This window comes from Eurosta solidaginis, chromosome 4 (assembly GCF_040869045.1).
Source record: "Eurosta solidaginis isolate ZX-2024a chromosome 4, ASM4086904v1, whole genome shotgun sequence".
In the NCBI taxonomy this organism is placed as follows: domain Eukaryota; kingdom Metazoa; phylum Arthropoda; class Insecta; order Diptera; family Tephritidae; genus Eurosta; species Eurosta solidaginis.
The window spans coordinates 58,595,203-58,611,680 of NC_090322.1; the positions used below are offsets into that span (position 1 = coordinate 58,595,203).

A 16,478-nucleotide genomic window follows, 5' to 3' on the forward strand; every position below is an offset into this window, starting at 1 on the left:
TCGTGTAGTCAGCCGGTATGTCCCCGCATGACTAAGCTTTTTTTTCAATTGCTACCCCAAATAAACCTTTTAACGAACAGGGCGTTACTCACGTTCTGTAAAGGGATAAAATGAAATAAAATACATTTGAACAAATTGTTCCTTTTCGCAAATTTAGCGATTCTTCAAGGTTTCTGTTACTTCTATTAAAACATTTTCAAGACAATTCTGAGTGGTCATGCCGACTTGGCATGCAGCCCGTAAGAACAAAAATACTAAGGCCATTTGTTAGATGTTCCGTTTGGTAGGCTGATTTGAAACTTATTTAAAATTTCCCTACCCTGCCCAGGGAGCAACATTTTATTTGTTGTCAGAACATATATTTTTATTGTATCTTGTTAGCTTAATGTAGACAATTTCATTATTACATTTTACTAGTTAACAAGTTCGTCAAAAAATGTATCGCATTTGCTAATGAAGTCAAAACTTAATTGATTATTTTTATTGTTTATAATTATAGGTCTTCCAATGGATCAATGAATTGGCACACCCTGAAAGCCGCGAAACTGCTTTGCTGGAATTGAGTAAGAAACGCGAAACAGTGACAGATCTCGCGCCAATGCTATGGCATAGCTTTGGCACTACTGCCGCCCTCCTACAGGAGATAATTAACATTTATCCATCGATCAATCCTGCCACACTTACTGCGCATCAATCAAATCGAGTTTGTAGTGCGTTGTCGTTACTACAATGTGTCGCATCACATCCGGAAACTCGTACTGTGTTCCTGCAGGCACAAATACCGTTGTTCCTGTATCCATTTTTACAAACCACATCAAAAACAAGACCGTTTGAATATCTTAGGCTTACAAGTTTAGGTGTTATAGGTGCACTAGTAAAGGTATATTTTCATTTAATTGTTAAAGAAAAAAGTTATACAGCTTATAATTTTTTTTTTTTTAATTTTTCAATTTTTTATTTATACTAGGCTGATGAGCAAGAAGTGATAACTTTCCTGTTAGCAACTGAAATCATTCCACTGTGTCTGCGAATAATGGAAACCGGCTCTGAACTTAGCAAAACCGTAGCTACATTTATCCTGCAAAAAATTTTGTTGGACGAGAGTGGACTCTCGTATATTTGCCAAACGTATGAGCGCTTTTCGCATGTTGCTATAATTTTGGTAAAATTTATTACAAAGTAAATAAAAGTATATAAAATTTTTAGTTTATACTATAAATTACAGGGCAAAATGGTAATACAACTCGCCAAGGAGCCATCTGCACGTCTACTGAAGCATGTCGTACGTTGCTATTTGCGCCTTTCCGACAATCCCAGGTGAGTTTGTGCAGTTGTGAACAAATATATGTACAGTTGTGAATAAATATATATGTATGTAACAAATACCAGGGCAACGCATGACAGCTTAAAAACCATTCGCAAAGGTCTTAGATCGTGTAAACATCGCAAATTTATATGAAAATAGCTTCGTTTTTGAGTTACTTTACTATTAACCTGTGAATGGAGTAGAATCACATGTATATGTCCAGATTTTATCCAAGATTAATTGAATATCGATACAAGAACCTTCTGAGGTATCGAGTTCCCATATAAAAATTGTCCAAAAAGAATGTTGCATTCCGTTCATAAACTGGCTTCCAGAAAAAAGCCGACCTCTTGAAAACTTTAGAATAAATCACCATTATTAATTTTCGCTTAAGCGCCTAAGCGATTTTGGCCGTTGCGTAAAAAGGCAATCCAAAAGCCAGGCCTCTGCTTCTGAAGCAGCAGTGACAAAGATTGATCGAAGAGTAAAGATGTTGCAAGGACGAAAAATAATGTGGAGCAAGCTTTACAAAATTCTAGTAGGTCACATTCACCACTTACCACAGCAGAATTTGTTAAACTACCACTGTCTGTATTTGTTATTTAACAATTATTTGTGCACTTTTTATTCAGCTAATCTGTTCAGAATTTACATTTTTACACTCAAAAACAACAATCAGTAAATTTTGTGTGCCTTAATTATGTTAAAACTTGTGTTAAAGTTTGTGGTGTGGTGGAAGTAACCTACTAGAATTTTGTTACGCTCCGCTGCTTTCCACCGAAGTTTGCGCCTGCAACATCTTTACTCTTCCATCAGTCTTTGGCAGTGATAAGGTCTAATCAGTTGGTTGAGTTTGGGCTGCAGTACTTTTCGAAAAGAAATGCTACCTTAAAAAACGATAGACTTCGGCTCATAAAGTAGCTGGCACAAAGCATCGATGTGCGTTTCAATTAGTTACGGCACACAAAAACAAAAGGAGTCTGTGCATTTAGTAAGATTCACATAAAATTTAAAACAAAAGCAGGAAATTTATATCAGTGCAGTTTATGATAAAAAGTGAGACTATTTTTTTTTTTTTTTTTTTTTTTTTTTTTTTTTTTTTTTTTTTTTGCGGGGTGTCCAAACACCGATTCACCTTTCCTATTTTATCGTTCGAAAGTTATGAGTAAATGAATCAAGTAACATAAATTTTGCAAAAAATGTACTGACATTTTTTGGTATCGATTACTTTTAAATGAGAACCAGTATCGAGTACAAAAGTTGGTATCGGATTAGCACTAGCCACACACATTTCTCCAAATGTTTACTTCAAAAACGGTATATCCATTAACAGGTGTCGCTGATTATTGCAACACTTGTAATTGTGCTTTTCGACCAAAAGTACTGAATAGTTCCATTAATGTTTACTATTTGATATTCAAAGTAAAATTAAAATTTTAAGGAGATATAGAACAAAATAGACAATGTGCCTTTTTCCAAATCGTTTTTTATTTGTTGAGGTTTTCAAATATTGATTTAACGTTAGCTATTATAACACTATATTGTGCTTGCTCTTTTTAAAATAGCTCACTATTGAAGGACCAATTAAGTATTTACCTGAACCTGAAATTTACTTTGGTTGTTCTTACAAAATAAAATAAAAGTCGATTGAATAACAGAATAAATTTCCTGAGCCATTGAGTTCGATGTATTACAAACGGAAATCAGGATTCCGAACCGAGGATCGATTTCTTTTTTTAAATTGACTAACTGTTTCTCAAATCTGTGACCTGGGCAAGCCCACTTTACTGCGGGGCCATTACTAACAACTAAATTCGAAACATTTAATCGAATTTTAAAGATAGTGCAGAAACTTTGCGATTGAGATAGCAAATTTAATTCATATATGTATGTATGTATGTATAATTTGATTGCAACGTTTATATTACTACTACTTGCATATATTCGTATGTATATCTAACCAAAGTTAAGATCTATTCTAATATTATAAAACATTTGATTAATTTTAGCTTACGTATTATTTTCTTATAGAGCACGTGAGGCTTTGCGACAATGTCTTCCAGACCAGCTTCGTGATGCGACATTTTCAGTATGTCTTCAGGATGACAAATCCACAAAACACTGGCTACATTTACTAATTAAGAACTTAGAGCTGGGATCTGTTGCGCCAACAGACCCACGTCAAATTGGCATGTCGCCACTGACGTCATAAACAACAGCAAGTAAATTTGCGCCCTTAAAGTACATATAAAAAATACATACATATACAAAAACGAAGTGCAGCTAAAGGTGCTGTTGTTGTATGATAAGAGATTATACGCGCAGTGCAGTCCAAACAAAACCCAGCCATGAAATAAAAAAAAAAAGACTACAGACACACTCAAACCCAACTAACTAGAATAATAATGAAAAAAAACCCAAATAATTTTTTATTAAAAAATACTTATAACAATAACTAATTGGAAGCAAAGCAAATCAAACCACACACAGTACCACAAGGGAATACTTAAATACTTAACACTAAGAAATAATTAAACATATTACAAAAACAATTTGAAGTCGTGATAGAAATTGAAACAAAATCAATGCATTATTAAACTAATAAAAAAAATTATGATAATAAGGATAAAATATATATAGATATATATAAAGGAGACTGTTTATATGATAAAACATAAAAAATACGAAAAAGGTTTTAAGTAAATCCCAAAAAAAGAGAAAAATTTAATTACTGATGAAAAATATAAAGAAATTTATGTAGAAAAACGTAAAATAAATGGTGTAATAATTAGAAAATAACAGTACCTAACATACAAATTTGAAGTTATAAATGCTAAGTATACTTATATGTATTACATATGTATGCATTACTCATATACATATATAAATACAAAATTTTGCTACGAGAGCTGATTTCACCTAAGACGAATACACCACAGATTTAATAGAAAGTCGAATATATTAATTTTCCAGTGAAAGGAAAAAAATAACACCAAACATTTCCCCGAATACCAGAGCTGGGTAAGTCAAGATTACCATTACGTTTACGGTTACTATAAATGCAATCTCGAAAACTCAAATGCCTGATCAAGATTGCAACCAACCAGGTTTTATTTCTTTTGCACAAAAATTATATTAAATAGGGAATTTAAATCAATTAATGCTGCTAAAATGTATGACATGCCTTTTCCATGATAACAATTAATATTATTTCATGATAACAGAAATCATAATATGTAAGGGTAAGCAGTAAGCATATCGCCAAGCTCTGTTGTATAAATACGGTAGTAGTTGCAATATATTGAAACATTTCAAGCTAATAAATAGTGGAAAATAATTTGTAATTAAACAAATAATTTATTAGGTCAACTGTATATTTAGAATGCAAATGTGAAATGGAATTTTACATTATTTATTTAAAAAAAGCATATATGTATATGGGCCAATAAAATCGTAAATTAATTTAATGGTTATCAGCATAACATATTAAACAATTTAAAAGAAAACCAGAATGGGAGAAAGTTTACACGAATTTTAACATGAAATATCTTGCAACATAAATATCAACCGGGTTATATGTTTATTTAGATGCTATTTTTTTACTATTCCAAAAAGAGATTGCATAATCTTCAATTATATTGTATATTGTTTGTGATATTAATATGGGCATATTGAAAATCGCCCACGCTTGCTATTCCTTATCAAACCCCGGCTGTAAACGGATCAGCGTCACATAATTGGAAAACTATACATAATTTAAAATTTTACTTACATATATTTTAAGTTAATATATTTATGTACTGTTATTGTCTAATACTAAGTGTATATGTAATTACTGTAATTTATTACAGATTGAAGTTACATTACATTCTTGCAAATACTACAAATTAGATATAACTGCATTGTATTATATCGCATATGTTATGTTTTGCTCGATAATTTCACCACTTTAAAGTGCATCCATTGCAGGGACACTGTTGATTATGAATTGTCTACATCTTTTATATAAAAATTATAGGTGTAAGCTATTAAACTTTTTTTTACTTAAACCACAATTTCTTGAATCTTTGTTTACAATTACAAGCATTATATTTTATTTGTAAAGGAAATGTAGATCTAGTTTACAAAGTTAGTTAAAAAATAAAAAATATAACTTTTAATGCAAATCTTAAACATTACCTTTTTTCGTATGCAAGTGAATGCTGCTTAGAGCTGAAAACCAATTTTCGTGTATTCAATAATTATATATACATATGTGTGTTTCAAATTTCTTAGATTATTTGCCAGTTTTGTGAAATACTTACCTGATACTTACCTTTGCATTATTGTACATAAATATAAAAACTGAACTGAAACAGACAAAGAACGAAAATTAAGTACTTATCTTGTTTGGTTGATTTTCCGACAGGGTGGACAAATTTTGTATATTGGAACGATTTTCCGTCATGATGGCACAACGCCGAAACCGGTTTGTCTCAAAACCAAATTTGACAAGGGATGACGGAAAATCGTTGCAATATACAAAATTAAGTACATAATATACTTTCAGATTATCATATTCCATGGTAGGGGTTGTATTTCATACAACATTTTCTCCAATGATATGCTTGTAATATTGTATCCAGTGGACAAATAATACCAGATACAGTATCAAATCATTTTTATATCAATTAAATTGTTTCCAAAAAGTAAAGCGCTTATAAAATTCATATAAACAAATTATAGTAAAGTTAAAAAAACGCCTGTTGGTTGAAAGCAACATTAACAATGAGCACCTCCAGTATTTGAATTTAGCAAAATTCAACAATAAAATGCATAGCAAATCTAAGAGTTTATAAAATAATGTAATACAATTGTGGACAGAAGTATTGACTTCGTAAGTCTTTTCTAAAAAATTTAAATTATGTACTAAATTATGTAAATTAATTAAACTTATAGCTGGCTGATAACTGATACATACATGCTACAAAAGCGTGATTTAAGTTTTTTATTTTCGTACAGTGTGTGATGTTGATTGATTGAGATGATGACTGTGGTAATATCTATGATACCTAATCGAACTAACAAATATATTCAATATGTGTTGACAATACTTCTTGATACACACTTTGTGTTAAAGCCAAAAAAAAGATAATATATGTGACTATTCCACATTTGTACTTAAGAGAGCCAAAATGTACGCTATTTTAAAATCTAAATTTAATTTGAAAGTTGCAACATTCTATTGAGGATTTTGATATGGTTTGTTCACTCATGTTTGTTTTCCCGTAGTTATTAAGGAAATTACATAAACAGTTCAAGTATGAAAAGGGCGTTACAACTAGGGATGTTGCTAATGTAAATTTTTGTTTTATGCGGGTGTCGGAAATTCTGCATGATTAAGAAATAATTTGATATTTTGCCTTATTTAGGTTTTTTTTTATTATTTATTCAAGATACATTCGGGATCAGTAAAAAGAACCAAGCAGCGGTCCACAATTTCTAAGGCATGTCGCTTATCCGAATATTTCAGTGGGTGTTTGTGGAATATTGCAATGGATTTGATGTAACTTCGCATAGAACCTTGAACGTAATATAGTTCGGAGCCTGAGTTCAATGCATATAAAAGTGAAAAGAAAAGTATGAACTGCATGGATCCAGATATTTAGAAAAACTCTTTAGGATTCGGATTCCGAAACGAGTGGTGTTTATAGAAACTAAAGTTTTTATTAAAGTGTGAATCCCTTACTCGATTTTTAATTGCTGAATTTGAATATTTCAACATAAAACTACGAAAGTTCGCAAATTTAAAGAAAGCAGTATAAATATTTCAAAACTGGTAAAAATGTCTCGAGTAAGCGTTTTGGTGGCCCATGCAATTCTGTAAAGTATTCTATGCTAGTTTTTTGCTTTATTTAACGAAATATCTATATACTTCAAAAGATTTATAAAATCTCAATATGCAACTTTCTTTGCATGCAACTCCCCAATTGTCAAAATGCTGCGGTATACAAAAGTGACTTAAAATTTACATTTTGCAACCTCGAAAAGCTTATACATTTTAGATATGGGTGGAATGTTGCTGATACTCAAGCTGATAGTTTGCTGCAATAGCGCAGGGAAAATTTTTATGTTTCGTTTGATTTGCTAACGATGATAAATGCATGGTTAACATTTCCAAACTCAAACTTTGCCGAAAAACGTGATAGTCTGTCTTACAAAGTAACACTGCTGCAACAACTGCGCTCAAATACATCCATATATTCGCATTAATGTGCGATCATCATTTCGTGGTCTAAGCTATATTAAAATCCCCAATACCAAGCATAAAAGGAAACCAAAAATTTTTACATTATAAGTAAAATAGATGTTACGAAATGTATGGGGTTTTCGAAAACCGTAAGCTTTAATGCTTGATTTCCCAAAACTTTTTTTCTAGTACATTTGTGTTTCTAGCAAGAGGACGATGATATAAAAGTTTTAAATTAAATTTTTTTTTTTTTTTGCAAATTAAATTTGGTATTTCGAAATCTTTCCAACCATTAATGAAAAATATGTATATATACATATATATGTATATAATGTTGAACTACACTCTATTTCAGGTTTTTACTTGTGTCCGACCGAAAAGTTTGGGTACCGAACGGGGCACGTGTTCCGATTTACGTTCAGTAACTGAAAACCAGGGTTGCACCTTAACGTTAAGCTAATCGTTTATCAAAAAATTTCCACCGTTTCCGTTGAAACACTTCGAAATATTATCGACAAAGAAATTATCAAAATAAATTGTATCTCGTTTTTAACCGAAACGAAAAGCTTTCGTTAACGTTAAAAACGTTAACGAAAACGTGATACTTTATGTTTGAATTGTGCTGGCAATGCTATAGCCATGGTGAAGGCGTAAGGTGGCAACAACGAGCGCACATACACACACAAACTCTATGTAATTTGTTTGTGTAATTCGTTGGTGGTAATGTCAAAAATACTCTGAGAAATGTTCGTACTGTCAAAATTCATGAGAAAAGTTGCAATCAGCTTGGATAATGCTTTCACCTTTAATGACTCCGCCATCAATCAGCTTTGCCAGCATAGTTTGAAATTAATAATCAACATAAACGATTTGATTTCGTTTTGATATGGCAGAAAACGAAACGAAATCATTTCGTTAATTTGACGATCTTAACGTTAATAAACGAAACGAAATGACTTCGTTTCGTTTATTAACGTTGATTATCGTAACGAAATGATATCGTTTCGTTGGTTAAGCATGCCTGCTGAAAACCATTTACACTCAAACGATAACTATGCAACTGTCAAACTATTTCACAAAATTATAATAAGTTACGGGTTTGACGAGTAGTATTTGTCTCTAGTTCACATATTTTATTAATCCGTTATACCATTTCGGAGCTATTGTGATTTAAAAAACGGGACTCGCTCACGGATCGTTGAATAACCGAGCTTTTATAAATATACTCTTTGCAGCAAATGTTTTTGTTTTGTTGAATGCCTCTCTAATCGGTGCGTGATGGCGCGGGTTGCAATGGATCGCAAGTCAATTGCTTTAACATATTGGCCCAGTGCTGTTTCTCACCATCTCTACTTTGCACAGTTTCTGTGATTAAATTTTGGCGCATTATTTTTAGGTATCTTAACTTTTCTGATTTTAACCCTTTGGTAGTTAATTTTTAAAATTGCTTTTTGCGTTGCAAAGCTTTTACTGATTTCACACAGAAACTTAATGCAATCCCACTCTCGTTTAATGAAATAACTAATTTTTCCTTTTCACACCGGGCCTTTTGCTTCATTAACGTCAGCAGCTCCAAAAAAATATGCTTTTTACAAAAAAAAAAAAAGTTGAAATGGATAACAGCCCCTTGCTCTTTAACTTTGAATCAAAATAAAATGCATGCGTAACTATTCATAGATGTTGCACCTAACCAAAATTCTGCAAATTCTGTGAAAATAAAAATTTGCATTTTTCTTATGATCTATTTTTTGTAAATTATTGAAAATAATTTATTTTGGATTATCATTTGTTACATTGACAATAGAATTCGAAACACTAAGCAAAATCGACTACATAGATTTTTCACTCCATTAGGCATTCAATACAGCAATAATGAGATAATTAAGAATTTGAATATTGTATGGAAGATTGAGTTCATTAGGGGCTTTAATGTAGAAATTGACATTAAAATTAAAAAAAAAAAAATTTTGTTTGAATACTGTGAAGTGTTGGGTTAAGCCGGGAAAAATGTAGCTGTTTGGTTGAGAAATGTCCATATTATGAACTAAATCTTGGATATTCCAATAAAAATTGATATTTTCTAGAAAGACAAACATATGCAGATAGCGAATCGCGCACTAACGCAATGGTTGCAGCTTTGAAATCGTCACAATATAAATGGACCCACGGGAACATTTTCAACTTTGTTCTAATTTACATATGTATATACATTGTTTGTTTGAACTAAGTAGAAGTACAGTTTTTCACTACAGTTTTTATAATGAATATTGAATATCGTTCGGGTTCGGTCAGAAATTAGTTAAAGTAACATTCTTAATGTTTTATGCGCTACCTTACCTCAGTGCAGAGTTAGTTGATTTTTTTTGATGATGATTTTTTTTCTAAAACCGCACATGGATCTCACGCTGCAATAGCTATAATTTGCGATTTCTACGAAAATATGTAAGAAAAGTATATTTTCGGATTTCAGCTGTAATCGCTCAATTTTCAAATCTCTTAGAAGCACACCAGGTTGCGACACTGTAGAATAAACGGCTACCTCCCTGATCTCTCCAGTTTTTTCACCTCGCGAAACCTGGCATTATCACCGACTAAATCATCCGCGTCCTTATTTGCAACTTGCACGTCCCAAATGTCGACCGTTTTGAACATCCACGTCGATGGCACTACGCTACCGACTGTCCTACACCCCAAAATCTTGGGTGTAACGTTTGATCAGGATCTACATTTTGGTGAGCACGCAGCCGCAATTGTTCCGAAAATCCAGAGCCGTAATAAAATCCTCAAATCCCTTGCTGGCGGTACTTGGAAAAAAGCTAAGACACGCTCATTACCACATATAAAGCAATTGGCCAGCCGTTTGCGTGCTACGCGTCCCCTATATGGTCGCCAAGCCTAAAAACTACCCACTGAAAGAAGCTACAGGCCTGCCAAAATACTGCGCTCAGAACCGCCACGGGCTGTCTTCTTATGTCCCCAGAACACCATCTACATAATGAGGCGAGAATACTCCCCATCAGGGAGAGAAATGAGATACTAACCAAACAGTTCCTGTTGAATACCCAGAAGCCTGAGCATCCCAACAGACATCTGATTGATGAGCCAACACCGCATAGGGACCTAAGGAGTCATCTCCGTAAGCATTTTGAGGAAATACGGCACCTGAGAACTCAGCCGTATGAAGCAAAAAAACACAAGCAGGTCCTTGGTGAACTCCACAAACAGACGTGGGACCTTTATGCCGGGAATTGCCCGGTGAATCCAGTGCTCAGGGAACAGTACCCAAAACTTGCGGAAGAGGAACGCATACTCCCAGAGAAACGAGAGTCACTCTGGCTCAACTTAGTTCTGGATACTGTAACAGGTCAAACTCTTACATATCCAGAATCAACCCCGACATACAAAATGTATGCCCGCTTGCAATGTGTCCCCACATAACACCAACCATCTCTTTAATTGTAGTGTGGAACCAACGCCTCTAACACCCCTTTCATTATGGTCCACCCCTCTCGAAACAGCAAGTTTCCTTGGACTCCCGTTAGAGGATATTGATGACAATTTGTGATCGGTCGCAGCTATTAGGTAGCGAAACATTGCTACAACAACAACAACAACACTGTAGAACACAAACTCAGATGTACTGTTAAACAAATTTTAAACTGCCCTAGAAAAAATGTAGATACTGTCCCTACAAAATGTGGGCTGCCAATATTCATGAATTCCAAAAACTGTAAAAACTCTAAAACAACAATTCGAAATATGCCAATAAATTTTTTTGTGATTTATTTGTAACAAATGAAAATTTCACAACGTATTGTTATTTTTTTTTTTTAATAAAATATAATGTATGCTTATTATTTATTTAATTCACTTAAAGACATGTGTACAAAACTATTTTGAAAACTTAAATAAATATTTTTTAAGATGAAAAGTCCCTAAAAATGTTCAGCTAAGTGAACTTAGACATGTTTTATGTACAGCAAACTGCAAACACTTCTAGCTGCAACTCATTCTAGTGTATGTTTAATTGTGTAAAGATTTATTTTGAAACTTAATATTAATTTTTATTTATGCGTTTAAGTCAAAGGAGAAAATTCGAAACCAAAAAATATCTCTTTTAATATAAAATTGTCTACTTGCATATGTACATACATATTGTTAATGATAAACACAGGATGGAGCGAAATAAAAAAATAAAAACCATTTTTTTTAAATAATCCAATTTAAGATTTTGAAATCTGGCTAAGCTAATGTCCGCTTCGTAGTCAAAAGCCACAAATTAATGTTGCTGTTGTTGTAGCGATAAGGTTGCTCCCCGAAGGCTTTAGGGAGTGTTGTCGATGTGATGGTTCTTTGCCGGATACAGATCCGGTACGCTCCGGTACCACAGCACCATTAAGGTGCTAGCCCGACCATCTCGGGAACGGATTCGCCGCGGATAGGTGAGGTTGACAATTGGGTTTGGAGAAGCTATATATTGCGCTGGCAACCTGAAGGGTTGCGCTACACACCCCTTGAATCTGGTATTTTAGTCGCCTCTTACGACAGGCATACCTACCGCGGGTATATTCTGACCCCCTTACCCGCTGGGGGCGCTACAAATTGATCAATAATAGTAATAGCTATTTTCCGAATCGAAGATCCAAAAATGTTGTGCAGCGCGTGTACAAATTGTATATCATCTGACTATGATGAACCCCTTACCAGAGTTAAATACCCAGAAGAGGAAAGCAGACTTTCCAGGGAGACGCGCGTAAAGTCGTATAATAGTAAAATTTGGACGTTTATTTTCTAAAGTCATGAATAAAAGTAAATGCGGGTCTTTACTTTTTCGATATTAAGATACCAAATTTTTACCAAATAATACGGATCGCATATTCCGGTTACGCAATTTCCCGGCTAACATCTCAATCACAGAATAATTTTTTCGAAACAGAATATTTAAAAAATTTTTTTTAACATTGAAATGATTTACTTATGATTAAAAATAAATATGAAACATATGTTTAAAAAGTTTAAAATTTTGACCAGATCATTTTAATTTTTTTAAACATTAAAGTCAATGTTTTTTTGGTTCAAAAACTTAAAATCCATATTGAGCAGATCCTAAAAATTAAAGACTACGTTTCGTGTTGTTGAGTTCGCGATCATCACAGGGTCAGGGAATGTTTGCATTGAGGACATTCACGAAGACTTTTTTTCCATCCTCACCAATGCAACCCGATGCGTTGGGTCCTTTTGGCATTCGACACATTCTACTCATTACTATTTTCTGTCAGAGAGTCACCTCAAGATGTTGAAAAAAAATTAAAAACATTTTTTTATTTAGCTCTCCCTAATGTAAAATATAATTGTTGGGTTAAATTACAACCTTCATGTAGGATAGTCTAATCACAACTTATGTAAGTTACAAACCTTATTCATTCTTTGTAAATCACCACAGCATCCTATATAAGTTAAGTTTAACTGTAATTATACTTTTTTTAAAAAAAAAAAATTAAATCTAACAAAAAACTACGTATGTTACATAAAACGTGTAACAGTGCAGTGAGGTATTTTGCAAAAATCTCATTGAAAAATTAAAATGACCTGCAGCGAAGAGAGTTCCAATGTATGCTAATGTGATTTTATTTTATTACTCAAAAACTAGTATTAAAAAACGTCTTTAAAGTAGCTTTTTATTTGTTTTAAAATTGCGCTATCTAATACATTTTCACTGTAGCTTTCTAAAAAAAAAAAAACAAAAAACAATCTGATATATGGCGCTCTTCAAATGAATTCTATGACGAACGTTTTTGAAACGAGTTCTGAAACAGGATATATTTGAAAAATATTCTCAGTTAGGATGTTTTCGAGCTGCCAACTGGCATAGTGTGATTTTCCACTCAGTCGTCGATATTAAAAATGTATAGCCATTATGAATCACACAAGTGTGATATCTACATCGTAGACGTCAAAATAACAAACAAACATGCTCACAGATTTTTAAAGTTGGTGGCACTATGCAGCTCTAAGGTAAATAATTTGAATTATTTCTTTTGCATAGAAATAGGAGCAACCAAGAATTTTTGTCGTTTGGCGACACCTTGTGATTGGTGCACAATAAACATAGAATATATAATTCTAACTGGGGTGGCTTTCCGTAATTCGATAGTCGACACCCGTTGATTCGATACGTCAAGTCGATATCGAACGCTCGATGATGCCATTTTAGTTCCCTATCTTGGTATGATCTCTTTTGTTTGCAGATTTCAAAGGGTGTTTAGAAAGCTTTTTGGAGCCACCAAAATATTTTCTTTTATAAATATCGTTTGTTTCTTAATCTCAGAAGAAAAAATCATTCTCTAAATAATCACCAAAGCATAAAATTATAACTTTCAAAAAGGCAATTCGACACCTAATTTGCTATCGAACACTTTGTATCGAACGTTCGATACGACGCGTCTACAATTTGTGTTACGGAAAGCGAAAACGATTATTTTATACTCGTTCTTGATCGATATCGAAATACGGAAAGCCACCCCTGATTTTAATGAATGCTTGATTTTGTTGTTTACTTTTTTGTTGTCTAAAACGTCACTTTTTCTTTAAGAAACAATGCCCAATCAATTATTTCTGGGAATCCCGAACTTCCGTGTAAACTTATTTCTATGTTGAACTGGCCGGTGAATAAAGATCTTACATAGACTGAATGTGTCCATAGGGTAAACTTGTTGCTAAAGTTTTTAAAATTTAGTGTTAGAAATTTCTGGAGAGCTGCGTAGTTTAAAATGAAATTTGATAGACGAACTTTTTTCTAAACATTTCTTGAGTGTCTTTTTATATAGACTTTTTGATTTTCTTTAGAGCTGCATTCGCCTCTTTATTATCGTGGTCTCACCCTACGTCTATCACTCTCTGAGGATTGCTGGCCAGATCGCCGCCATATTACACATTCTGTCAAAACGCTTTAAAAGTCCATATTGAATATCCTGCCCGTCAGTAAACGTTTTCGAGTTTTTTTCGATGTTTACATTTACTGTTTTTACTAATATACGTCGTTTTAAAAATTAATAAACTTATAGGCAGTTGATTATGAAATTTATCCAAAATACTACACTGTACACCGAGGTAAAAAATTTTTTATTTATTTTTTTAAATGTATACTATAATTTAAAATTTGTATCATATTTTCAATTTTTATCCTAAAGCAAAACATTGCCTAATTTAGTTTGTATACTTAATTACTACAACTCAAATTAATATTTTTATAGTGTTTGCATTACTTACTAAATATGTATACTTATTATATAATTAAAAGTACATACATACCTACATATTATTCATATCACATTTATATTTATTTTTAAATGTTTATATTAAAGATGAATCGTGCGATTTGCCGAAGTTTTGAAAAATTAGTTTTTATCGTTTTTATTTTGCAATTCCGTTTTACTTTTTTCGCAACAAACATGTAAATATCATATTGTTGCGAATCTTAGGAAAAAAATACGCTTTATTTACAACACTGCTCTGGTAGTAGAACTTCACAATCAGCCCAATTCTAAACGAAAATTCCGTGCGAGTTTTCCCCTTCTCCCATTCCTCGTATTCTAAATAAAAATTCCTTGTGAGTTTTTTCACTTCTCCCTTTCCTCCTATTCTGAACAATGTTCGAAAAAGCGGAAACCGGTTATGGGAGAAAATGAGGGAGAGGGAGATTTCTCTGCCATTTCATAGGAGTTTTTTCACTAGTTAAATTAAAGGGAATGCATCAAAATAGTTAAAGGAAATTGGTTATTTTAAGAAAGAACACTTATTTGTAAATTTGTGCTAAAATATGTATTTACATCCTGCCACAATATTTTCACTGTTAATACAACAACAACAACAACCACAATATTCTTAATTTTAAGTCGAAAAGTATATCTTAAGCAGCGGAAGAGCTCTTCGTATATTTGATGCAGCCATTCAGAAATTGCGCAAGGATTTTTAAGAAGACTTAAATAGATTTTGGCATATGATGAAAGACTAATTCAACTCGACTTGGCCGCCAGAAAATAGTTTTGCTGAATGAAAGCAGACAACTCCGGCGGATTTGTGTTATCCCACCGTCTTCTTCTTCTTATGCTCCTCTGTTGATGTTGCTGTGGCACCAATTCATTACTAATTTCAGTGAATACCACATGAAATGCAATACTATGCATTGTTTATATTTTATTTCTTAATTTCAAACAAATTCGCAGCAATAAATAAACTTTTCTATTTTTTAAACAAAATAAGAAATGCGCAACGAAATTTCAATTGACAAAACAGCTGACTTCGAAAATTCGAAATTCCCATTCCCCAATTATTCTTCTCCCTAGGAGAACAAAATTCCGCGAGAATATTTAGAATTGGTCTGATATAGTACGTATATACGCCAGTTAATTAGTTGAACTTTTCCGCCTTTTGCAGAAGTTAAATGGGTTTCGGGTTCGATGAAAAGGTTTACAGGCACACTTGAAAGTGATCGTTATACTCTTAAATGTGTTTTCATCGCTAAAAATTCATTGAAATGTTCATCTGCTCTGTTGATTTGTCGTTGAGAGTCGGAAGTAAAACATATCCTTCTAATATGTATATAACAACAAACTTATTCAGAAGATCCCCCAAAATTTATCATTTGCTTTAGCGAAGTGTTATCAGCTTCTAGTATTTGCCAAGAGGACGGAGTTATTTTATAACATAGGTCCTGGTTTTTGATATGGTTTTTCAGTTTGATCGTTAAAACAAACTTCTGGTAACACTACGGACTTATTCAGTCTATGTGAGGTACTCATGGACCGGCCAGTTCAACCTAACCTATCATAAATAATGTATAATACGACAATTTTCGTGTTTTTGCAGGAATGAGAAAAACATTCTCCGAAGGTATTCAGTAGCACTTTACAGGGGAAGAACGTTTGTTTTAATAAAGATCTG

General features: G+C 32.9%; 1 protein-coding gene across 5 annotated transcripts in view; it reads left to right on the top strand.

Annotated features, from left to right (window-relative positions):
* Positions 1 to 14,935, top strand: part of Rcd-1 (Required for cell differentiation 1) — a 95,554-nt gene extending 80,619 nt beyond the window's left edge. For 3 of the 5 annotated variants that reach the window (XM_067781797.1, XM_067781799.1, XM_067781798.1), the window contains 4 exons: positions 500 to 880; positions 968 to 1,162; positions 1,226 to 1,317; positions 3,338 to 14,935. In XM_067781797.1, the coding sequence (XP_067637898.1) occupies positions 500 to 880; positions 968 to 1,162; positions 1,226 to 1,317; positions 3,338 to 3,518 (849 nt within the window). In that variant the 3' untranslated portion in view covers positions 3,519 to 14,935. The remainder of the gene's footprint in view (positions 1 to 499; positions 881 to 967; positions 1,163 to 1,225; positions 1,318 to 3,337) is intronic. The other 2 variants (XR_010952563.1, XR_010952564.1) reach the window with 2 other exon arrangements.
* The last annotated feature ends 1,543 nt before the right edge of the window (positions 14,936 to 16,478 follow it).